Source organism: Staurois parvus, unplaced genomic scaffold, assembly GCF_062004578.1.
Source record: "Staurois parvus isolate SC_StPar_1 unplaced genomic scaffold, SC_StPar_1.0 ptg000299l, whole genome shotgun sequence".
Lineage (NCBI taxonomy): Eukaryota > Metazoa > Chordata > Amphibia > Anura > Ranidae > Staurois > Staurois parvus.
Window position 1 is genome coordinate 4,794,398 of NW_028318095.1, and position 26,123 is coordinate 4,820,520.

The window sequence follows — 26,123 nt, forward strand, 5'->3', positions numbered from 1 at the left end:
TATATTCTTTTTTTATTGCCTATGATCTAGGATGAGAAAGATGAATGTGCCATTTTATTCTGGATGGGATTTGGAGGCTGCAGAGACATACTGATTATTATAAGCTTATGTGATGTGATAGTCAGAAGATTGGGTAGTTACTTGAAATGGACACTGTTGGTTGCTTTCATGAATTGAGTTTGAAAGAAACTTGGCGAGTACTCAGCATATGGAGGTGAAGTTCACGCAGTATGCAGGATACACTGAGAAGACAGCATTTTGCACAACGGTTAATCAGCACTTTGTGGTGGATTTTCACACAATGTTGCATAATAATTTATTATCAGACAAAGGGGAAGAGAAATATGTTTTTGTCAGACAGTGGCGTATGCCCGAGAGGGATCCAGAGACAAATGAGGGGAGCAGTGTCAGAATAGAACATTGCTCTGGGTCAAGGGAACAGCTATCACACTGAGGAGTGTTCTGTAGTCTGTCTGCGGAAAGCATGCAATTATGTCTTTTTGTCAAGGTGAGTGGATATCCAGTGTGGTACTCAAAGACTGTGGAATGGATGAAGTGTGTATGTCCAGAGAAAGAGTGGCTAAAACCCATGCACTAATTGAGTTCCTATGGTTGTGTCTCTGTATAAGATGGCCACGGCAATGCAGCATTGTACTGTTTGCATTTTTGGCAGAAGAGGTGGCTGGAAACAATCATCTGGGCCGCGCAATGTGGCTACACTCATCCTAGGTCCAGATAGGAAGGGTAAAATGCCAAATTTAAAATTGTTCGCTAAGAAATTAGAGTCAAAAGCCAGAGGGTGCCACAAAAAAAAGTGAATAATACCCAAACCTCTGCTGACTAAACTGCATAATGTGTTATGACCTGCAGACAATGTTGGTAAAGCTGGTAAATGAAGTCCATGTACAGGGAAACCCTGTCTTTCCTTATCCACAATGCTGGGCCATATTAAGGTCACAGTGGGCATATACCTCAAAGGGGTCTTCAGGGTCTGGAAACCACAAAAATAGACCACGGCCCTAGACCTAGTGGCCAAACCACATATATGAGTACAGTTCCCAAATTACACACTGAGGGTAAACGATCCAGAAACCGCCAGGCAGCACAAGGCAATAAGCAGTCAGATGTTGATGGAGAAGTCAGATGAAAAAAAAATGTAAGATCACTGGTTTAAAAAGAAAAAAATACTTCTCCAGAGGAGAACAGGTCCATCACCTAAACACACTAGCAAAAAGTGGAGCATCAAGGAGTGGGCAGACTTATATGGGTACAATCAAGGTGTGGCCCTAGCAAAAGTTTTTTTTCCCACTGCCCAATCACCTGAAGGCTAAAAGCAAATAACCCCTGGTCTATAAATACCAGCCCTTTGTCCTATACTAAACGATTAAGATAAAACTATTACCATTGCTGACTCCCTTACTAGAACACTTTATTAAGTAGTAACCAGAAACAAGTATGTAACAGATCAGAATTAATTACCTGGTATTTAGATTCAGCGCTGAAGCCAAAGAATCTGAATGACAACCAGGTAATTAGCATTTTCAGAAGGTTTTCTGTAATGACTGTTGTATATTTCTCTATCAAAGTTTACCTTAACTGCAGTTAAAATAGAACTCTGTCTGAACTGTAAATTTTAACACTCAGTGAATTATAACTCAGACCTGAGCTCATTTCCAAAATTACTTTTTTTGTTCTCCAGAATCCCATACTAATACACTTCTTTAGCTGTACCACACACAAATACACTACAATACAGGGCCATTATTGTCAAAAGTAAACTGCAGACTGTTCACTTATTGCTAAAAGACAGCTGCATCATATACACAGAGGCTATTTGTCATCTCACAGTCATTTAACAAGGAACACCTTAAAAGATTTAGATGTCTTAAATATTTCCAGACAGAATCTAAGCACCATACAAGATGAGCTTCTTCCTCATAATGTACTTAGGAAGTAATCTCATTATGTGTGCTCTGCTTGACTAACATGCAGATACTAAGTGGTAAGGAAAAAAAAATAACATAGTGTTTAGCTGAACAAAACAAACATTGACAGCTCGTGCACAATGAACAGATTGCTTCTGACAAATACGGAATAACAGAAATACAAGCAAATTGGGCTAGCCACACTTAAAAGAGGTGTTATTTAAAGTTTGGCAGAATAAAAGGTTTATCAAGCAGTTTTAAAGCAGATCTAATCCCTAACTTTGATACATCTAGCTTGCTGAAATGCTGTGTATCAAATTGTCATATACTGTGTGTGTATATGACAATATTTTAAACACTGCTTTAACTTTTTATTGATCCTTTTCTACATCTGTGTCACTGATCCTCTCCAACCTCTTTTAGTCACTCCCTGTCTACATACACTTGCTTTTATCTACACCAGGGCTTAAAATTTCCAGTCCTGAGCTACTAGCCAGGCCTTAAGAGTTACTTGCCACCAACAAACACACACAAACAGAGACACCTGTACACACACACAGACATGTACATACATACACACACAGAAACATGTACACACACGCACAGAGACACATGTACACACACACCCATACAGACACATGTATACACACACACAGACATGTACAGACACGCATTCACACAGATAGATGTACATACACAGAAATGCACAGGCCCAGACACATGTACATACATACACAGACACATGTACACACACACACACAGACACATGTACACACACACATACATGTACATACACGCAGACACATGTACATGCATACACAGACACACACAAACACACACACCCCTATAAAAGTTGCAGAACTTCATTGTTCACTCACAGAGCCGGGTACTGCACTCTAGGGGGAGGCAGAGAGCACAGCACACACTCCTTCCTTTGCTTTCACTGCGCTCAGCTATTGAGCAGTCTGACGGCTCCCAGTGCCAATGACAGATCAGGCCTGAGATCCGAGCCTGCTCAGCAAGACGGCCCTGGGGGACACACTCGCCCCCACCATAATTTCCAGTCACCATTGACGAGCAGGCGAGTGGAAATTTCAAGCCTTGATCTACACGACTGTGTGTCATTTCTCTGGAATGGGTTCATGACAGGGAGTAGTGGACCACATTGGACTGTTATTTAAATTACACTCACTGGCCACTTTATTAGGTACACCTTGCTACTGCCAAGAAAACATCCCCCACACCATTACACCACCACCACAGCCTGAACCTTTGATGCAAGGCAGGATAGATCCATGCTTTCAAGTTGTTTACACCAAATTCTGACCCTACCATCTGAATGTCGCAGCAATCAGTCTGCCCATTCTTCTCTGACCTCTGACATCAACAAGACATTTTCATCCCCACAACTGCCGCTCACTGGATATTTTCTTTTTTTCGGACCATTCTCTGTAAACCCTAGAGATGGTTGTGAGTGAAAATCCCAGCAGATCAGCAGTTTTTTTAAATACTCAGACCAGCACGTCTGGCACCAACAATGCCATGTTCAAAGTCACTTAAATCCCCTTACCTTCCCCATTCTGATGCTCGATTGGAACTTCAGCAAGTCATCTTCACCACATCTAAATGCACTGAGTTGCTGCCACATGATTGGCTGATTAGCAATTTTTGTTACCAAGCAATTGAACAGGTGTACCTATTAAAGTGGCTGGTGAGTGTATATTAGCATTGTAAAGCTTATGAGATTTTAGTGATTTATTTTAAATCTACTTTAATATTAATTGGTCAGCATAGTGGCTAGTACTTATGCCTTGCAGCACTGGAGTCCTTGGTTCAAGTCTGGGCCAGGACATTATCTGCATGAAATTTGTATGTTTTCCTGTGGGTTTCCTCCAGATACTTCAGTTTCTTCCCACACTCCAAAGACATGCTTGTAGGTTAATGGCTCCTGTCTAAATTAGCCCTAGTATTTATGTACAAACTGGCTACGGAAATGTTTTATCACATTATGCACGCCAGTCCCAAGCCGAGTTTTGGAGAAACACCTGGCGACCTACCTCATAATTTGCAAAGAAAATTTGAAAAAGCTTTCATATATTAGACTTGGTACCCAGATAGCTGGCCCATAGAATCATGTAGAGTCATTTAAGACTGTACAGATACATACACACAGACCATGTTCATGGTCTACAGACAAAATGCTTCCTTTGAAGTATGTTTTTGGTCCTATCAATGTAACTTTATGCTATATCTCTGCCATGCACTGCAAGTCAACAGGGCAGAGGACAGGGGTCAGTAGGACAGTCCTCTGACCTGTTGTCTCTCTTGTGCACTGCCTTGCTGATTCCTGTCCTCTGCTCTGCTGACCCTTGTGTTCCATCCTGCTAACATCCCGCCCTCCCCCCTACTGACCCCTTTGCTTTACTGACCCTATCCACTGTTCTACTCTCACCCCTGTACACTGCCCTGCTGACCTCTATCCTTTGACCTACAGAGTCCCTGTGTACTGCCCTGTTGACCCACCACTGTATACTGCCCTATTGCCCCCTATAATCTGCCCTACTTCTTCTACTACTTCTTTTACTACTTCAGACACGTGTACTTTGCCCTACAAACTAGGACACCTGTACTTTACCCTACATAATAATGACCCTTGTGCACTGCCATACTTACTGCAAAGCCCTGCGCACTGCACTACATACTAATGACCCCAGTACACTGCCCTACAATGATCCCTGCAAATTGCCCTACATACTAATGACCCTTAGACACTGCTCTTACACTATTTAAACTGACTAGAACTCAACCCAGCCAGTTGGGACAGAACTCAGAGCAGATAGCCAGGCTATAATTGAGGCCAGCTAGGCCTGAAAATAGTCTAGCAAGGATGGACTCCTGCATCAGATTTGTCTGCCAATTACTCTCCAAAAATTGTGAATGGAAGCCAAGTTTTTCACTGAAAATAACTTTTAAGCTTGCCTAAGTTTTATGTTTTTCACAGTGACATTTCTCTTATTATATTTTTCTTCATGCCATCCTTTTACTTGTTATTGGAACCTTGCTAACTTGTTTAAAAAAGAAAAAGGACACTGCATCTTGGTGATTTGTGATCTCTTCCATGTTGTTCAGGCAGACTTCCACTTCTCAAATGCTGCCTACCCCTGACTCACATGATATAAAGAACAAAAGAATAAAAAAAAAAATAAAAGTGTCAAAAAAGCACATTACAAATAAAACCTATACTCACTTGGCGTAGTCAAACAGCCTGCTGTCCCAGAGATCATGGTTGCCTCTTGGTCCATCGTGAAAGAAGCAGGAATCTGTACCATCAAACTGGTTGAGTCCATCTTCACTGTTTTTTGATGCATGGCTATGAACTACATCCAGCAGAACTACAATTCCCATAGAATGAGCTACATCTATTAGTTCTTTCAAATCATCTGGTGTCCCATAACGACTGTAAAAGTAAGCATATAGAAAACGTTAAAGAACATGGCTGTGTATTCACCCTCAATAAAAGGATATATACTGTGTGATTTATTGTGATTTACTGTGATATATAGTGTATTCACCCTCAGTTTACGTTTTGAAATTATGTATGTTTGTGTTCAAAATCACTACAGCAATTGGCAGGCCAAAAAAATTATCATGCTTTTAATGAAGGTAAAAGCAACTTTTTTTTTTACAGATAATATTTTTAAAGTACAAGTTTTTATTTTTACCTTGATGCAGCAAAGAAACTGGTGATTTGGTAACCAAAACTTGCATAGTATGCATGTTCCATGATAGCCATCATTTGTATGCAGTTATAGCCTGTATGAAATAAACGTTGATAAATGTATTAAGCTTAGAGACCTATATGTACTTAAAAAGGAAAAAAAATGTATACATAAACACTCCCTGGGAATCATTGTTGTAAGCTAAGCAGAGCATTATGTCCCAAAATGCAAAAATCACAGTGTTTACACCTTTATTTTGCAGGATTCACTGTTTTTCATGCAACTGCAATCACCCTCCTTTCCAAGTCTAAGGGCAGCTGGTGCGTATGTCTAGTGAGGACTAGAAGCATCACTTCCAGATGTGACCCTGCTCCTCAGTAGTCAGCGGGCATGCATACTCCAATGGAACATATAGATAGACATCTGTAATAATCCATGCTTTCTCTGGCTCAACCGGGTGCTAAAGGCCCAAATCCAGTTACTATGTGATGCAAAAACTTTATAAAGTGAAAATCATCCTTTACCTTATCTAAATCAGCCAAATTTGCCACTAACAGTTGGAGAGTTTCAGCAGCAAAGGCAACACTGCCAATTGAAAAGCAGTGAAGAGGACTAGGTGTGGCAGCTGCTGATTGACAAGTTACAGGCCTGTCAATAAGCAGTAACAATAATGATAGATATACACCCTGCAACACCATGCACCTCAACCCCCTTGTAGTGCAAGCAGGCCCAGCATGCATGAAGGTAACAACCTTGCTCTGTATTCAGTAGTAATATCACCCCATAACAGGAAGTTGCATGAGACAGATTGTAATGGAGGGATTAACAGGTATTTATGCTTTGAAGGGATCTAAGGAAAAACTGTAAATTAAGATTCACTTAGGGTTCAGTCACATCACTTGCACGTTTTGTGTCTTGTGTGTCCTGGGCGTTGCACTGTAAAAAATGAAGCGGTTGCCAAAATAAAGTGGTTCTAAAGCCTGGACATTTTTTACCTTAATGCATTCCCTGTATTAAGGTAAAATATGTACCAGTGTTCCTATCGCATCCCCCCCCCTTCCTTTATACTTACCCGAGTCCTATCTCGATCCAGCAATATGCTCATCTGAAGCGGATCTCTGCTCACAAAGGCAGCAGTAGGAGCCATTAGCTTCTGCTGCTGTCAATCAAATCCTATGAACAGATAGCAGGGGGTGGGGCTAAGCCACGCTGTGTGTGTCAATAGACGCACACCGCCCGACTTGGGATCAAGCCTGCACATGTGCCATCAAAGGAAGCAGCTTCCTATTGTGGCACACTGAGAAGAGGAGCCGCCTGCTGAAGACCCCAGAAGAGGAGGTTTGGAACCACTCTGTACGAAACTATTGCACAGAGCAAATATAACATGATTGTTACTTTAATTAAAAAACCTTTACAAACGTTTTAACGTGCACTGAGGTGTGTTTACATCCATTTACTTTATTATGATGGGTCACAATGCATTTGTTGCAGCACACTGCGTTTTGATTGGCTCTTACAATTAAGTGCTGTAGCACCTATTTCAATTTGAGGCCAGTTTTACTTTAAAGTGGAACTTTACACTCTCAATCAACATGGACTATATGTAATCCTTACGTTGACAGCATTAGTAAATACATAGGAAATTATGTCATATTAACTTGTTTTAAGCTTTTTTTTTTACATTTCTTGTTACTTCCGGGTTTCCATGCCTAGGCAAATGATGTCATACATCTCAGGAGTCTTCAGGAGGGGAGGAGGGGTTTTCTCAGCTAAGTACACCCTCCTGTCTGCATGGCTGAGGTAAGGGCTGATGAATTCCAGAAAGTAAATGCTACATGAGTTATCTGCCCTTACTCAAGATGGACACGACCAGTAATGCTAGGGGGTTGTTTTTCAAAGTGATTTCTTACCAAATAAAGCAAAGACATGGATGGATGGGGAAGTTTGCTTTGACTAAAAAAATGAATTGAATAGCACTTTTGGTTTGTGGTTCTCAAATGCAGTGTGGTTCCGCTTTAATGTAAAAAACTAAAACAAAAATAAATATTTGACATAAGGAATTCCATTTTCTCTAGGCGATTCCTCAACATATATTCAGGTTTCTATGGTATAAGCAGGTCAAAAAATTCCACCCCAAAAAGTACACCAGCCTCAAATCGATATTTTTCATTAGAATGTAAATAGAAATCCAAGCAGCAAACTAACATTAAAGCCAGCTTAATATTTTAATGCTAATGACCTTCATGTAAATGATGGGAAAAGGTCACTTTGACATGTCCAAAAGACCAACAAATGTAGCATTTTTCTATTTTAATAAGAAGGAAAAATGAGCAAAATGCAAATACAAAAAGCAGTTTGACTTCTGAATACTAACTATGCCCATCTGCATGTCCTGAACTTCACTTGCACTTTTGATATTTGCAAGGTAGATCATGAAAGCAGGCGGAAGTAATTGATTGTTTTGTACTGTGCCTTATGCTTAACCAGGGCTTTTTTTTTTTCGTAAATACGTTTCCAACTTATATCTTTAATCATTTACATATTCCTTATCACATTCTAGTCCCTCAAGGAAGCTCTTAAAATGAACAGACATAAAAGTCAGTGTAGATCTCTTTGAGTAAAAAAGAAACAAAAAAAACCCACCTAATTCAATACAAAAAGAAAATAGTTTGTAAAAAAAACCTCCCTACCCACTTTTTGTCACTTAGTTAAACTGCCATTCTTTGATACAAAATGAAGGAAACCTGAAGGGAAAATAGTTAAGTGATAAATCCACAGAAGTTAGAACAAATCCTTCTCAAGTCAAACTTTAATGTCAGAAAAAGAGATCCCCCTTCAAACAGACAGCAAATGATTAATATCACTAAAGGATAACCTTCAGGTTATTAAGAGCACAGTAATAAATTCTGTTTTTTTCCCCTCCTCTGAAATTCTGAACATCCTGTCTTATTGATCATGGAGAAGCGTGAACATACTGCAGCTATCTTTACAGTGTTTATGAAAAGCTTGTTTTAATGATTCAACATTGTTCACAGTGAAAAATAATTTGACAGTGAAAATGGTGTTTCAACAACAAAGCTCTTCTATAGATTACAGGACTGGGCCTATGCGAGAACCTAATTAGTGCATCCTAATTTATAATAACTGTGCAGGCCCACTCCATACACATTTATGTTTACCACCTTATTTTGCTTAACCACTTCCAGTCTGTACCAATTCTGACTCTCCTCTCTTACATGTAAAAACCATACATTTTTGCTAAAAAACTAATCAGAAACCCCACACGTTTTATATATATATATATATATATATATATATATATATATATATATATGTATGTGTTTTGTTTTGTTTTTTAAGCAGAGGCCCTAGACAATAAAATGGTGTGTTTTGCTAGTTTTTATGTCACACGGTGTTTGTACAGAGGTTTTTCAAACACAATTTAAACCCCCCCCCCCCCCCCCCCCCAAAAAAAAACCTCAGGGATTCCTGAAGAATCGATGTGACTTGTGTGCAATAGGTTTTGTGAACCATGTATCTATGTGAGTGCCATTTTTTATGGTGATAAAGCCTTACTACACTATGAGGAGTTCCTTATCTTTTGAGCAGCTTTCCATCAGAGAGGGGAAGTACAGGATTGTTCCTGTGAGTGCCTGGAGAGACCTGTGGAAGCAGAGGATACACTTTATTCTTCAGCTTAGCTGGATGTTTATTATAGGCTGGCCAGGTGTCAATTGCTACTTGATTTTGGTTTATTTTTGATATATGTTTCACATATCATTTGGATTTAGTGGGTCAGACAGTTTTTTTTTTATGTATTTACTACTGTTTTTGTTTCACAGATTTATTCTATTACACATTGGGTTTGATGCTCAGGAAAGTGTTTATTTATTATTAGTGTATTTTCTTGGGTTGCTAGGGGGCAGTGCAGCACTATTATTGGAGAGTCTTATTGATGTGGGAACACATTTAGGTGTTTGCAGCAGCTTATCATTTATTTGTGGCAGTGCATGCGTATTATATCCTTATTTTCTTTTTATTACCATTTTAGAGTTACACAGGATGTCAGCTGCTAGAATGATTGCTCTCGCTCCAACGTTCATGGTGATACCTCACATGTGTGGTGCGATTGTCGTTTATGTATGTGTGCGGGACTGACATGGGCAATCACCATTGTTTGAGCACAGTGGGACGGAGGGGGCCTTAAATTTTTATCTAAATTGTATTATTTATTTAACTTTTTATTTTATTTTTACACTGGCTCCTTAAAGTGCTACGGAAGTCAAAAGGTTTTTTTTAGCAAAATAACTAACACGTTATACTCAACTGCTCTGTGCAGTGGTTTTGCACAGAGTGGCCCTGATACTCCTCTTCTCAGTCTCCCTCTGCCAGTGATCTTGGCTTCTCCTCTTCTTTGTGTGTGCCCATAGCAAGCTTTTTGCTATGGGGGCACAAGGTGTCCGCTTCCTCCTGAGCTGTGTGTCTATGGAGCCGTGCTTCATAGACACACAAACAGGACTAGGCCCTGCCCCCACTTCCTCCTCATTGCATTTGATTGACAACAGAAGGCTGCTTGAGCACTGTGTGAAGAGAAAGAGAGGGAAGAAGAGATGCAGCCATGAACAGCGCTGGATCTCTACTCCCCTGTTTTCCCCTTTACACAGGGAAAGGGGGGGGGGGTTGGCAGGGGTGGCTTCAAAGATAGAAAATGTTTTTTAACTTAATGCAAAGAATGCATTAAGGCAAAACATGTTTTTTGCTTTGAAATCACTTACATTTTTTTTAATTTTTGTTTTGATCACTTTTATTGCTATCACAAGGAATGTAAACATCCCTTGTGATAACAATAAGCAGTGACAGGTCCTCTCTACTGAGACATCTGGGGGTTTATTTACTAAAGCTGGAGAGTCCAAAATCAGACTCCCTTCTGCATAGAAACCAATCAGCTTCCAGGTTTCATTGCCAAAGCTTCATTGAACAAGCTGAGGTTAGAAGCTGATTGGTTTCTATGCAGAAGGGAGTCTGATTTTGGACTCTCCAGCTTTAGTAAATAAACCCCCTGGGGTCTATCACCCCAGATGTCTCCACTGCCCTTGAAAACATTGGATGAAACCCAGATCAGTTCAATCTGATGTTTCACAAGCTAAAACTAGATTGTAAATAAAGACCCAAAACTGGAAGTGACAAAATCCCTGACACTTCGGGTTCATAATGTGACAATGTGGAAGGAATGACATTTGTTCCTCTCACTCTGTGCCTGGAGTCAGATGCAGCCCGTCACATCCTTTCTGGGCTCCCCGATCATCTGAGAGAGCCTGTTAAAGATGGGAGGGGGGGCCCCCTGTCACCGCCACTAAACGTAATCCAGCGGCTCTTGTATTGCAGTGCATTGCAGCCCATGGTAAAACCATATAAATCCAAAATAAGGTTAAAAAAATGCAATTCAACAAGTGTTAAAATTAGGGTTGCACCGATACCATATTTTTATCAGCGAGTATGAGTACCGATACTTGTGCTTAACACTCAACAATACTGATTACCAATACCTTTGCAGTGCAATTTGAGCCCATACAACATGAATGAGCTAAAACTGCACTGCAAAGAATCGCATGTGATTTGAACAGGAATGCGGTGCAATTCCTGTCTGAATCACATGCAGTTTCCCTGTGGGTGCGATATGATCTCCAGTGCGATTTGAGCAGTCGCAGGGAAACCACATGTGATTCAGAAAGGAATCGTACCATATTTCTGTTCAAGTCACATGTGATTCTTTGCAGTGCAATATGAGCCCATTCATTTTGTATGGGCTCAAATCACACTGAAAAGGCATCGGTTTCAGATATGAGAGCATTTGCACGAGTGCTCTTACTTGTGCAAATGCTTAGTGTCACCTCTGATTTCGGTATTGGCGCAACCCTAGCTAAAATGCATTGCAGAGTGGCACAATATAAAAACATATGCCAGCGCATGTGCATTATGGTGTGAACAAGCCAGACTGCTAGCAGGTGACAGTCTTTTCTTCTCGAGCTGTGGCTGCTTTCTAAGTAAAACTAACTAAAAAGATAAAATAAAATAAAACAAAGAAGCATTTATATCTCTTCTCATAATAGAAAGAAAGAAAATTGTCTGTTGCAGGCACACCACATAGGAGAAACACATAAAAATAGTAGGGACTAAGAAAAGCACTGTCTGTATGCAATTTATACCAACAGATATTGAGAAAATCAACTATACGATTATATACCAGTATGGAACTGTATTGTTACATTTTAATGGTACAAATGTTTAACTTATTTTTTATTTTATTTTTTTATAGAGTGAAATGTTTATATATGTGTAAGGCATTGTTTCAATGTAAAAAGTGGTACTGCAATTTTGTTGTATATTTTATTCTTATAATCCCTATAAAGGCCTTCTAATAAAAATAGTTTATAGCAATATGTACTTAGCTAAACTTTCAGTCAAAGACAAAAGAAATGTATTCTTTAAAAGAACTTTGCTCTCTTAGCTATTAAAGGAATACTGAGGTCTCGAACTAAATGCATCATTTCCCATGATCCTACAGGCAGTATTTCAAAGCTTAGAATATTTTCTAGGTGAAAAAGACAAAAGGTGAACTTTAGGATAGAAAGTGAGTTCTAGGTTTGAAGAGGGGAAACATACTGATTCTACAGCAAAATGTGACAACCTACAGGGAACCAGACAATTATTAATGTAACTTACCCAGTTCCTTTATTTTGGGCAAGACATTATGGGTGAAATTTTTATAGGAAGCAATCTTTCCTTCTGGGGATGCAATTCCAACATGTGACTCATATATTCGTACACTTTTTGGTCTTCGTGGACGCTCATGTTGATGCTAAAATAAAAATATATTTTACGAACAAACTAATTTTGATACAAACCTTCCAGGTTAAAGTACACACACTGTACCCTTTACTCTAGGGTATCCACTGACATCACTCTAAACAAGTGACAAGTAGATAGAAATACTTTTTCTAGGGGCACACAGTCAAGTTCATGGTTGCATTGAGAATCATTGCATCCATTCAGATGTGAAAGCTTCTCATCTAACATTAAACTTCCAATACATCAAACATAAGAGAGCTGCTGATACTTATACATTCCAGGCTATCAATAATTTGACTTCTACATAATCTTGGTGCCTATCATTTTGAAACATTTGCCCCTCCCTTCCCTTTTCCAACTGTCTCACTTTTTATTGTAGTGCCTGACGACTGGCTGATCAGGTGCCCCCATATGTACCTGTCCCCTTACAACGTACACACCATGTTTGTGATTATAGTGCATTCATAAAGTATTTAGACCCTTTTCACTTTTTTTCAGTTTTGTTATGTTGCTGCTTGATACTACAGCTGTTTAAATTCAATCTCATTAAATCTACACTCAGTACCCATAATGACAGAGTGAAAACAAAATTTTAGAAAGGTCTTGTGAATTTATTAAAAAGAAAAAAAATGAAATATCACATGTAGTTATGTATTCAGACCCTTTTTTCAGTACTTTGTTGAAACATCTTTGACAGCAATTACAGCCTTGAGTCTTTTTGGGTATGACAAAACAATCTTCGCACATTTGGATTGGGGGATTTTCTGCCATTCTTCTTTGCAAACCCTCTCAAGCTCAGTCAGGAAGGATGGGGACTATCCATGGACAGCCATTTTTAAGTCTCTCCAGAAATGTTCAAAAGGGTTCAAGTCAGGGCTCTGGCTGGGACACTGTAGGACATTCACAGAGTGGTCCCTAAGCGACTCCTGTGTTGTCCTGGCTGTGTGCTTAGGATGATCATGTTGGAAGGTGAACCTTCAGCCCAGTATGAGGTCCTGAGCACTGTGGAACAGGTTTTCATTGAGAATATCTCTGTACTTTGCACCATTCAACTTTTTTTCAAACGCCAAGCGGGCTTTCATGTGTATTGCACTGAGGAGAGGCTTCCATCTAGCCACTCTGCTATAAAGCCCAGATTGGTGGAGGGCTGCAGTGATGGTTGTCCTTTTAAAACTTTGTCTCATCTCTACGCAGGATCTCTGGAGCTCACTCATAGTAACCATCGGGTTTTTGGTCACCTCTCTTACTAAGGCCCTCCTCCCCCTTTGCTCAGTTTCGCCGGGCGACCAGCTCTTAAAAGAATCTTAGTTGGGCCAAACTTCTTCAATTTGAGAATGATAGAGGCTGCTGTGCTCTTGGGAACCTTCAGTGCAGCAGAATCATTTTTGTAGCCTTCCCCAGATCTGTGATTTTTCATTAATTCTGTCTCTGAACTCTATAGGCAGTTCTTTTGACCTCATGGCTTTTGCCCTCATACAGTATGCATTGTTAGCTGTGAGGCCTTTTAAAGGGAGGAGTGTGCCTTTCCAAATCATGTCCAATCAATTTAATTTACCACAGGTGGACTCCAACCAAGGTGTAGAAGATTTCTAGCAACCATCAAGACAAATAGGAGGCAGCGGAGCTCAATTTCAGGTGTTGTTGCAAAGGCTCTGAATACTTGTGACAATGTGATATTTCAGTTTTCCTTTTTCATACATTTGCAAACATTTATAAAATTCTGTTTTCACTTTGTTATTATGGGGTACTGAGTGTGGATTAATGAGAAAAAAAAAACTTTAAACAACTATAGTATCAGGCTGCAACATAACAAAACTGAAAAAAGTGAACAGAGCCTGAATACTTTATGAATGCACTGTATATAATCACAAACATGGTGTGTACATTGTAAGGGGACAAGTTCAAATGGCATTTGAAGACTATAAAAAAGACAGGAACACCCAGGAGCAACATGTTTGTCCGGCACTTTTATTCATTTTGATTTACCTGTAAAACCCCTTTTTTCGAATACATTACAGGAAACAGGGTACTTGTATTGATGTCTGCTCGGGTTGTGCTGTCACCTACAGGTGAATAAAAACTGGCCAAAAAAAGGCAAGAAATTCCCACCTATTCATAATCCTTCCCAGCTCAGCTAATGCAGACCATAGACGGGTCAAACATCAGCCGATTTTTCGAACAATAAACGAAAAATCGGTTCGTTCGACGTTACTACCAACGATTAAAAAAATTGGCCAACTAAATCATAAAGTTCACCCCATAACTTCTTTCCCTTGCAGGTCACAGCTCATGCGCAGATTTTTTTATTGTTAAAACGATAGGCCGATTTGGCCATCATTGCCGGGAAAATCGACCGATCGTCCAAATCAGCCAAACATTTTCCAACATGACCGATAATCTCAGTGCAAAAAAACCCGAAAACAGCCAACCAATTAACCCACTAACAGTGAGAAAATCGGCCGATTTTTTTTTCCGGCCGAAAAATCGGCCGATTTTCGAACAGTCTATGGTCGGCATTAGCCTCAGTCTTGTAGCAAGTAATGAGGAACAGACAAAAAAGCGATAGGTTCGTGCGTCTCATATTGTACTCCAAGAAAAGAACTTTACAAGTAAACCAAAAATCCTAGTTTCTTTATCGCACATCAAAGGACACAGGGTACTTCAAATTCATGACTACATGGGATGTCTCAAAGCCCTGAACATGAAGGGTGGGTAACAGAGCAACAAGGCCAACACATCAAAATGCTAAAGAGAACAGGGGAAAATGGCATTACAAAGACACTTTAAAAGGTTTTTCATACAAAACTGGAATCTGCAGAGGTGTGAAAATCTACCTGGTGTAAAATGGAAAAGGTGTGAAGAGAAGACCAGGTGGCTGCCTTAAAGAAGGATTCCGGGCAAAAATGTTATTTTCCCATGCAGTGGGGCTGTGCCCGCACTGCTTGGGTTAACTGCTGGTTTTGTCAAGGGGCACAAGTAAAAGCTATACTTACCCGATCCTTTCGAACCTCCAGAAAACTGTGCTCCCCCAGTGGTGGACTGTTCCTGCCGCCCTCATGTCTAAAGGCGGTGTATGGGTGTGATGACGTAAGGAACAATCCATTCACAAGACCTGTCTTGCGTTCAAGAGGATTGGCAGATTAGATAAGTATATCTCTGCTCTGCAATCTCCTAGACAAAAACAAGCAGTTAACTCATGCTGTGCAGGCAGAGCACAATTGAAAGGGAAAATAAAAATTTGGCCATGATTTTTTCCTTAAAACTTGAAGAGAAGCTTAATTCTGAATTGCCAAGGAAGCCCTAATACGCCTCCTTTACTGATTACAGGGAATGAGTACAGCATCCAACGCCAGTGCTACAGAATCTTTGGTCCTAGCCATAAACAGAGGTAACTTTTTGTTGAACTCAGTGGTCAGATTTACGCACGCCAGAAGACGTGATTAACCTGTCCATGGTTGAAGAAAATGTCAAGTTGAGGGCCCATTCCCCTTGATTCAGGTGGTGACGACTGAGGTAATCCGCCTTCCTATAGTACACTCCTTGACTGTGGACAGCACAAATCCCTGGACAGTGTTTTGTCTTGCTTGCTTTAAGGCTGCATGACTCTTGGTAACCCTTTGATCATTGTTGTCAGTCAAAGCTGTGGCGTTGTCTGATTTCACCCTGACTGGGTGTCCCTGAAGAAAGGGATCCTGTGGTGCAGAGCCATTTTTATCACTCTCCAGTATATCATCTAGGATGAGGCCCAAGTACTCCATGCAACGGGGGGTTGGAGATCAGATTTTTGGGCATTGATTACCCAACCAAAAAGTACCTGATAAGTCCTATATACATTTGCAGAAAGCTGGAAGGGCAAGGAGTCCTTCAGACAAAGGTTACCTATTGTAGACACCCTGTGACCTTAAACTCTAAATTCTTAAGGGGCTCGAAGGGGTGCAAGTACCTTTGTGAATACTCTGGGAGCAAAAGAGAGTCCTACAGTGCAACAAACTGAAAAGTGTTTGTCTCCTTATGTGAAGCACAGAAAGTGCTGATGAAATGGATAAATGGGAATATGCAGATGGGCATCTTGGATATCTAGGGATGCCAGGGATTCCACCTTTCTCAGAGAGACATTAGCAGATTCAATATAAAAATTTGAAACAGAAAGATACTTGGTAAGATGAATACCCCTATTGTTTGTTTTGTACAATCAACAGGTTAGAATAGAATCCTATGAATTTGTCTCCCAGAGGTATTGGAACAACCACTCCCTGGGACAAGAGATGGTTCACAGCATTTTGCAATTCTGACTGTGGAATCTTTGGTTTCTTTGAGAGAAGAAAATGGTTAAGGAGTAGAACTCTATTTTGTACCCCTTCAAAATCAAAGGTCTCGGAAGTCTGTGACCTAGAGAAAGGAAAACTGAAAAAGATGTCCCCTAACTTAGGAGTAAGGGCACCCCTTCATTAGGAAGAGGGGTTTGGAATAGACCTGGTGAATTTTGTACTCCAAGCCTTGCTCAAAAAGAAATGGCTGGATTTCTTTCAAGCCGTAACATCAATTGTATAGGAGCCTAGGGATTAGATTTGTTTTGTGCAGCCTTCTCTAACACCTCCTCTAGGTCCTCTTCATTCAGCTCTGTGCCTAGCCCTTCTAGAGCAGGTATATTGAGATATGACTCAGATAAAGATGGTGGGGATGGATATATAGATATATATAGATATCAATTACCACTTACCACCAAAACAAAAGCCCAATTTTGTCCTGAAAAATAGCTAGGCATGATCCACCTGGATACACAAAGTAGTTGCAATCATATGTGGTTTCACTAACAAAAGTTGCAAAATTGGGTCTGGGTATTTTAACCCTGGTCATCAAGGGGATTACAAAGTTAAAATAGTGAAATCATCAGGCCAGCAATATCTGCAGATTAGTAATGCCCAGACAGAGAATCACCAATGCAACAGCCGAGGCTCTCCTGCAAACATAATATATTACACTCAGAAAGAGCCTTACTTTGTAAGGAATTGCAGGTTCCCAATGCACCCAGTCATAAACCACCTTTCTTTCTTCCTGAACCACATATTTTGCCCATGGTGAGATACGATATATAACCTCTCCTGATTTGGTCTTGATTACTACCTGCAAAAAAAATAATTAAATAAAAACAAATGTAAACGTGTGGTCAACATTTTGACTGTACGTATTCATTAAAGCGATATTAATCCCAAAAGCAAACGTTTAATATATTGCAGCTCATCAATTTTGTGTGTGTTTGTTGGGAAGGTGGGTTATGTGCTTGGGTGTAAACCTTTATACCACAATATTGTAGTGCTTTTATAAAATAACCAAATTATTATATCATGATCAATCACATACAAAACAATAAAATAACAATGTCCACAAAGTCTCTTCAATTCCCTTGTGTAATAGTCCTCTCGTTTCAACACCACTAAGTGCTCATGAAACTATCCACAATTTCATGCGGCCAACAACAACTGTCCCAGGCATGATAGTGGGCTCGTAGGGCCATGGATTTTTTTTTTTGGGGGGGGGGGGGGGGGGGAGGGTGATGTCAGCCATTACCAGGTGTGTTTGAAAGTGATTGGGTGGCTACCCAGCCACCAGATCACTTCCATCTGACAGATGGCAGTTGGCTTGTAAGATATACACACGCTCCCGGTGGCTGCAGCTTTAATGGACCTGGCAGTAAAAAGGTTGAAACTTTTATCCCCACCAAAAAAAATATTGCTGTAACACTATGTGTAACTTCAGTGTGACCTTGAGTTTGGCTTTAATTTGTTAGCATACCTAAATCTGCTAGTACATCTAACACTCCCCTCAGACAGATATTGTTACCCACTGTGCTCCTCCATCCAGAGTGGAGGCAGCATTCTAATACAGGAAGTGTGTTACTGGTTAGATCGCCAGGAGAAAACGGAGGTACAAGGCCTAAAAAAGCAAACTAATGCAGCCACTGCTAAGCCGCAATATAGAACTGTAAACTGGTAAACTGCAATGATAATAGCTGTATCAATACTAAGTGTCTTGATACAGCTATTTATTTTATTACTGGTATTTAACCACTTGCCTACCGGGCACTTATACCCCCTTCCTTATCAGGCCAATTTTCAGCTTTCAGCGTTGTCGCACTTTGAATGAAAATTGCGAGGTCATGCAAGATTGTATCCATATGAAATTTTTATCATTTTTTTCTCATAAATAGAGCTTTCTTTTCATTGGACACGGCTGATCACGTGGTAAAAGGCTGCTGTGATTGGCCTTTTACCACATCACGTGATCAGCTGTGTCCGTAGGACACACCGATCATGGAGATTGCCAGGGGCGCGCAGGAGAGCGCGTTCTGGGAGGACGTCATATGACGCCCTCCCAGAACTGGCTGGCCACAGCGTAGCTGTCATTCGGCTATATGCGGTTGGTAACTGGTTAAAGAGCACACTATGTATTCTGAGTTTCAGAGGGAAAATTGTTGGTGCCCGCTTAGCTGGTACCTCAGTGACTGACATTGTCAACAACTGCTGCAAAAGTGACTGCAGAGCTCCATCTCAAGTCTTCACAGGACTGAGAATGAGTTCAGCAGTCACTTTTGCAGCAGATGTTTTCTTATTCTGAGTCAAAATCCTGAGCAATGTCCTTTTGGTCAGTTGACCATATTGACTGCGCTTATGCTCAGCAGACGCCATTTTCCTGGAAACCTCACAACACGGCAAATAAATTGGCAACTTCAGTCGCAGAGGCGCCAGCATCAACAATTTGCCCTCTTTGAAGTTCAGTGAGCTCTGACATGGAAGCTGAATAAAAAAAACTTTTAAAAGCTGCAGGTGCTGTTAGCGAGCTTTGTTATAGACTTATATGGAGGTTTTGGAGAGGTTTTAAAGCATCAAGAAAGCGACATGGGGTATAATTTTTGAAGAGAAGCAAAGCAAAACAAAACGCAACATGTAAACAGGACTGTAAGCTTACCAATTTATTTAGTGACAGGGGCTTTAATTGGCATTCAGAGCATTGCTTTAACCACTAGGGGACCGCCCACAGTACATATACTGCTGCAAAGCAGCCCCTGTAGGCAGGATCACGTATATAAATGTGATCATTGTTTAAATGCTAGGGGGCGCGCACGAGGTGCGCGACCGCCCTGCCCGCAGCACTGATCGTGGCCACAGGTGTCAATCACCGGATCCCGGCCAGTGATTACCCGCTGGATCGCGGTGATTGCCGGCAAACACTGACACAGAGCACAGTTGTATTGTTTTCAATGCAGCTCTGCTCCCTGTCAGTTCCCAGCTCACTGTTCCAGAGAGCAGAACTTAGCTTTCTGGGACAGAGTGCAACAGTGAAGAACACACCCCCGCCCTCTAGTAAAACACTCCCCTCACAGAGGTAATCCTTTCATTGCCTAAAAATGGTAACCCTGCCTGCCCAGTGCCATTAGTACAGTGTCAGTGTGTTTTATTTTTGCACTGATCACTGTATTGGTGTCACTGGGGATGTTGGTGACCCCAAGTCAGTTCCCCCCCAGTGTCAGAATGTCCACCGCAGTCCTGCCATAAGTCGCTGATCGCCGCTATTATTAGTATACAAAAAACAATCCAGTATCTATACCGCCATTTGTAAACGCTATACCTTTCACGTAAACCAATTCATTTACACGTACTGGGATTTTTTTGAGCAAAGACATGTCGTAGAATACATTTTGGCCTAAATTTATGACGAAATTAGATTTTTACATTTTTTTACTGTACGTTTTATAGCAAAAATTGTCAATTTTTTTTATAGTGCAAAAAATAAAAAACGCACAGGTGATCAAATACCACTGAAAGAAAGCCCAATTCATGGGGAAAAAAGGATGTAAATGTCATGTTTGTGCAGAGTTGCATGACCACGCAATTGTCAATTAAAATGATGCAGCGCCATAACACAAACCGCTTATGTAACCACTTCCTGACCGCCCTATAGTAGAAATACTGCTACAGGGCGGCACAGGTGTGCAAAATCACATATACACACACACACACACACGTTTTTATATATATATATATATATATATATATATATATATATATATATATATATACACACACACACACACACACACACACACACGTGATTCGCACTCCCCTGGTTTTCACTCCCCTCCCAGATAGCATCAGATTGCCCGTCAGTACACCAGTCATCACATTTAACCCCTCGATTACCAGGAAGACGCTCATACACAATGAACCTCCATTGCTAGTATAGTGTCTGAACAGATCAATATGTTTGATCAGATCAGCACTATACCAGCGTTCACATTAATTTAGCGTCCCCCAAAATGCAGCGTTAGCGGGATCAGCCCCGGTACCTGCCAACACCTGCATTTAGCCCCTACGCTCCCCCCCTTCTCCCCCAGCAAGTGCAGTGTCAGTAGGTCACTGTCACTTGATACATTGCAAGCAAAAAAACCGCAGTGTTGGCAGAGTCAGGCCTGATCTCTGTTAGCACTTACCGGTAAATTTTGATGACTCTCATATGCAGCAGAGTGCCAGTACAAGTGCCACGCCACCTTTTGGTGAACTGTTGAGTACTAGTGGCCTAGTACTTCCTGGTCTTTCAAGGGGCAGGGCCCTCCTAACCCTCTTGTATTGACCTGCATTGTTGCTGTATTGTCTCCCGTTACATTGTACAGTGCTGAGCAAACTGTTGGCACTATATAAATCCTGTATAATAATAATACCAGCACTGCAGTATCACTTGGTGACGTGGCGAGTCCCATAAGTGTAGTACAAGCTGGTGCGGTGGCGAGCACAAGTATTGTCCCGCAACCACCAAGAATTCGCACAAAGGCCCGTAGAGTCCCTAGTATCCTTTGTGCTTGCAAATTCCGATTGGTAGCCCACAAATTCTGCAGCACATGTACTTCCCCCTTTCACTGCCCAACCCGGAATTCAGGTGGAAATAGCAAATTTAACTACTCCCCTTGATTTTTTGGAGCTGTTTTTCACGGAAGATTTGTACGCATGGATTGTGGATCAAAGCAATTAATATGCACAACAGTTTATCGCCGCCAACCCAGAATCAAACCTTGCCAGACCATTCGCATGGAAACCCATTACGGTTTCCGAATTTACATTTTTTTGGACCTAACCCTCAACATGGGCATTACTAAAAAAAATGAATTGCGGTTGTATTGGTCCACAGACCCGATTCATCATATGCCCGTGTTCTCTGCTGCCATGGCCATATCTTTTATGCATTTCAACAACAATACACTCTGTCATCCTTGGGGTGACCCTGAATTTGACCGGCTCTAAAAATTCAAAAAAATTCAGCTCAAAAAAATTCAGCCCCTCACAAATCAACTTAACCAAAAATGTGCAGATGTCTATACTCCCCAGCAAAACATCTGCGTTGATGAGTCCCTCATTAATTTTTCTGGCCACCTTGCATTCAAACAATTTCTCCCCAGCAAGCGTGCCACATATGGGGTCAAGATGTAGAACACCTGTAAGAGGGCAACAGGCTATACTTATAAGTTTCGGATTTAAGACGGAAAAGATAGTCACATGGAGCCCCCCAGATGCCCAGACTACATGAGGAGCAGTGGCAAGATAGTTTGGGACTTGGTGTCATCCTTTTTCCATATGGGGTACCACTTATACATGGACAATTTTTATTCAAGTGTGCTACTATTTAGATATTTGTACAATCTTGGAACTGGCGCATGTAGCACCGTGTGCCCACCATTGGTAGTGGGTGGATGCAGGGCGGTATATTCTAATGGTGGGCATACCACACACTTTTTCTGGCAGAGATTTCTTCTCTTTTTTTCCCATTCAGTCCACAGGCTGCATACAAAAAAAAAAAAAAAACATAGCATATACAGTAATACCTCGGTTTACGAACGCCTCTGTTAACGTAATTTTCGGTTTACGATTGAAAATCCATTGAAAATAAAGCCTCGGTTTACAAATTTTTTTCACAATACGAAGTGTATGTCAGTGCTGATTTTATAAAAATCAATTGCCGTCTTTCTTTTTTTTCTTCTTCACTATAATTCCATTATCTATACCATAGCTTGTAAACGCTATAGCTTTCACACAAAGCAATCAATATACACTTATTGGGATTTTTTTTTAACCAAAAACAAGGAGTAGAATACATTTTGGCCTAAATTTGACAACATTTTTATTTTTTTGGATATTTTTTTATCACAGAAATGAGAAAATATTGTTTTAAAAAAAAATTGTTTTTAGCGCCAAAAATAAAAGCATACAGGAGATCAAATACCACCAAAAGAAAGTTCTATTTGTGTGAAAAAAAGGACATAAATTTCATTTATGTACCTCATTGCATGACCGCGCAATTGTCAGTTAAACTAGTGCAGCGCTGTATACCAAAAAAAAGGCGTAAATTACAGTATCTATACCATAGTTTGTAGATGCTATAACATTCACACAAAGCAACACTTATTGGGATTTTTTTTTACCAAAAACATGTAGAAGAATACAATTTGGCCTATATTTATAACTAACTTTGAGTTTACTATATACAGTGGGGCAAAAATTTATTTAGGCAGCCATCAATTGTGCACGTTCTCCCACTTAAAAAAGATGAAAGAGGCCTGTAATTGGCATCATAGGTAGACCTCAACTATGAAAGACAAAATGAGAAAAAAAAAATCCAGACAATCACATTGGCTGATTTGAAAAGAATTCATTTGAAAATTATGGTGGAAAATAAGTATTTGGTCAATATCAAAAGTTCATCTCAATACTTTGTTATATATCCTTTGTTGGCAATGACAGAGGTCAAACATTTCCTGTAAGTCTTCACAAGCTTGTCACACACTATTGCTGGTATGTTGGCCCATACCTCCATGCAGATCTCCTCTAGAGCAGTGATGTTTTGGGGCTGTCGCTGGGCAACACGGATTTTCAACTCCCTCCAAAGGTTTTCTATGGGGTTGAGATCTGGAGACTGGCTAGGCCACTCCAGGACCTTAAAATGCTTCTTACGAAGCCACTCCTTCGTTGCCCGGGTGGTATGTTTGGGATCATTGTCATGTTGGAAGACCCAGCCACGTTTCATCTTCAATGCCCTTGCTGATGGAAGGAGGTTTGCACTCAAAATCTCACGATACATGGCCCCATTCATTCTGTCCTGTACATGGATCAGTCGTCCTGGTCCCTTTGCAGAGAAACAGCCCCAAAGCATGATGTTGCCACCCCCATGCTTCACAGTAGGTATGGTGTTCTTTGGATGCAACTCAGCATTCTCTCTCCTCCAAACACGACGAGTTGTGTTTCTACCAAACAGTTCTATTTTGGTTTCATCTGACCGTATGATATTCTCCCAATCCTCTTCTCCACTACTCCATACTCTCACTACTCGACCTCTCTGCAGCTTTTAATACTGTTGACCATCCCCTCCTCCTCAAAAAACTTCACTCTCTTGGCCTGCGAGACACAGCTCTCTTTTGGTTCTCCTCCTACCTATCACAGTGCTCCTTAAGTGTTACCTATAACTCTGACTCCTGCTCTCCACTTCCTCTTGCTGTAGGGGTCCCACAAGGTTCTGTCCTTGGCCCCTTATCTTCTCCATCTACACATTCTCCCTTGGTCACTTGATTAACTCCCATGGCTTCAAGGACCATCTCTATGCTGGTGACACACAAATCTATCACTGTTCATCTCACCCCTTCAGTCTCCTCTCGCATTACTAACTGATATATCACCATGGATGTCATGCCACTTCCCCAAACTCAATCTTTCTAAAACCGAGCACTTAATATTCCCTCCAGCCCATGCCCCCTCCCCTGACTTTGCCATAAAGATCAATAATTTAACCATAAGTCCCTCCCCTCATGCCAGGGTACTAGGTGTAATCCTAGACACCAATCTGTCCTTTCAGCCCCAAATCCAGTCACTGTCCAAATCTTGTAGACTTCACCTCCGTAACAACTCCAAAATATGCCCCTTTTTAACCATTGAAACCACTTATTCACTCCCTTGTTATCTTTCGCCTTGATTATTGTAGCTCCCTCCTCATTGGCCTACCTAATTGCAGGCTTTCCCCTCTTCAATCTTTCATCAATGCTGCTGCCAGACTCATCCACCTTACCAACCGTTCCATGTCTGCCATCTCTCTCTGCCAATCCCTCCACTGGCTTCCCATTGCCCAACGAATAAAATTCAAAACATTAACAATAACATATAAAGCCATTTACAGCTCTGCCCAAAATTACATCACCGATCTTGTCTCTCTACGCCAATCTGTCAAAATAACACTTACTCTGCCCACTTTTAGGCGAGCCCTGAATACCTATCTCTTCAGGGAAGCCTATCCTGCCTTCAGATAATAACCTAATCTTCTATTTCTCCCATCATTCCATCCCCCACAGTTATTACCTCTTGTACCACCAGCCCCTCCCTATTAGATTGCAAGCTCCCAGGAGCAGGGCATCCTTACCCTCTTGTATTGAACTGTATTGTCTCCCTTTATATTGAAATGCGCTGAGGAAGCTGTTGGCGCTATATAAATCCTGTATAATGATAATATAATAATTAGTACCCTTGTTAAGCCTATCCTCTGCTCAATAGTATCCCCAGCTTTGCTAATACCTCACTCAGTAGTATGGTACCCCCAGCTTTGCTAATACCTCACTCAGTAGTATGGTACCCCCAGCTTTGCTGACTCTCTGCTCAGTAGTAACCCCCAGCTCTGCTGATCCCCCACTCAATAGTAACCCCTAGCTTTGATGATCCCCTCTCATTAGTAACCCCAGCTCTGCTGATCTTCTTGTTTGCGGATTCCTCTCTCTCTGGTCCCCACTCACCTCCCACTATATTGTTCCCACGCTGCTCACCACGTGTAACATTACTAGTTTCCCCTGCTGACTGATGGTGACGTTGTTGCAGTTTGCTTGTTGGTTTCCCAGTGCATTCTGCAATATCACATACCTGAACTACCTCAAAAACAAAGTGAAGCTAAAGCTGTATAAAAGTCTCTCAAAAGCTGCAGGTGCTGTTAGAGAGATTTGTCATAGACTTCTATGGAGACCTTTGAAGCACCAAGAAGGTGACAGAGAAGCAAAGCAAACACAACGTGTAAACAGGACTGTAAGCTTACCATTTAATTTAGTAACAGGTGCTTTGACTGGTATTCAGAGCGCTTTAAAAAGTGTGTCCAATGCCACATTTTGAAGCAAGTGTAAACAAGCCCTTATAGCTGTTCATAAATTTGTCCAGACTGCAGCAATATTTGTAAACCCCCAAAACAGATATTGTTTTGTCCAAATTAGTGAGTTTGCCTAGGCTCGGATAAGATGGCAAAGTCTTAATTCTAGCTCCTCCGATGTGAAGGTTTGATTTATAGTTAAAAAAAATGTGCTTTAAATTTAAGTTAATATTCATTACAGTTTTCTTTTTAAGGTGCTTTACTTTTTCCTTTTTGTGGTATTTACCAATGCAATATTTTCTGTCATCTATATTCACATTTACTGATATAGCACATCATAAAGTTTGCAAAGGATCGTTGGCAAGTATTTGTTGCATTCAATGACAATCCACGTTGTATGAAGGTGAATCATAGCCCGAAGCTCCCTATAATCAGGTCTGCAGGTTTAGTTTCAATACAGCTAGATACAGTA

The 26,123-nt window shown here is 40.8% G+C and overlaps 1 protein-coding gene across 5 annotated transcripts in view; it reads right to left on the reverse strand.

Annotated features, from left to right (window-relative positions):
- The window catches only part of GBE1 (1,4-alpha-glucan branching enzyme 1), a 221,155-nt gene that overhangs the window by 115,772 nt on the left and 79,260 nt on the right, over positions 1 to 26,123 (reverse strand). For all 5 annotated transcript variants that reach the window (XM_089682912.1, XM_089682913.1, XM_089682915.1 and 2 more), the window contains exons 5-8: positions 17,492 to 17,613; positions 12,368 to 12,503; positions 5,648 to 5,738; positions 5,173 to 5,382 (exon numbers count right to left, since the gene is read on the reverse strand). In XM_089682912.1, the coding sequence (XP_089539038.1) occupies positions 5,173 to 5,382; positions 5,648 to 5,738; positions 12,368 to 12,503; positions 17,492 to 17,613 (559 nt within the window). The remainder of the gene's footprint in view (positions 1 to 5,172; positions 5,383 to 5,647; positions 5,739 to 12,367; positions 12,504 to 17,491; positions 17,614 to 26,123) is intronic.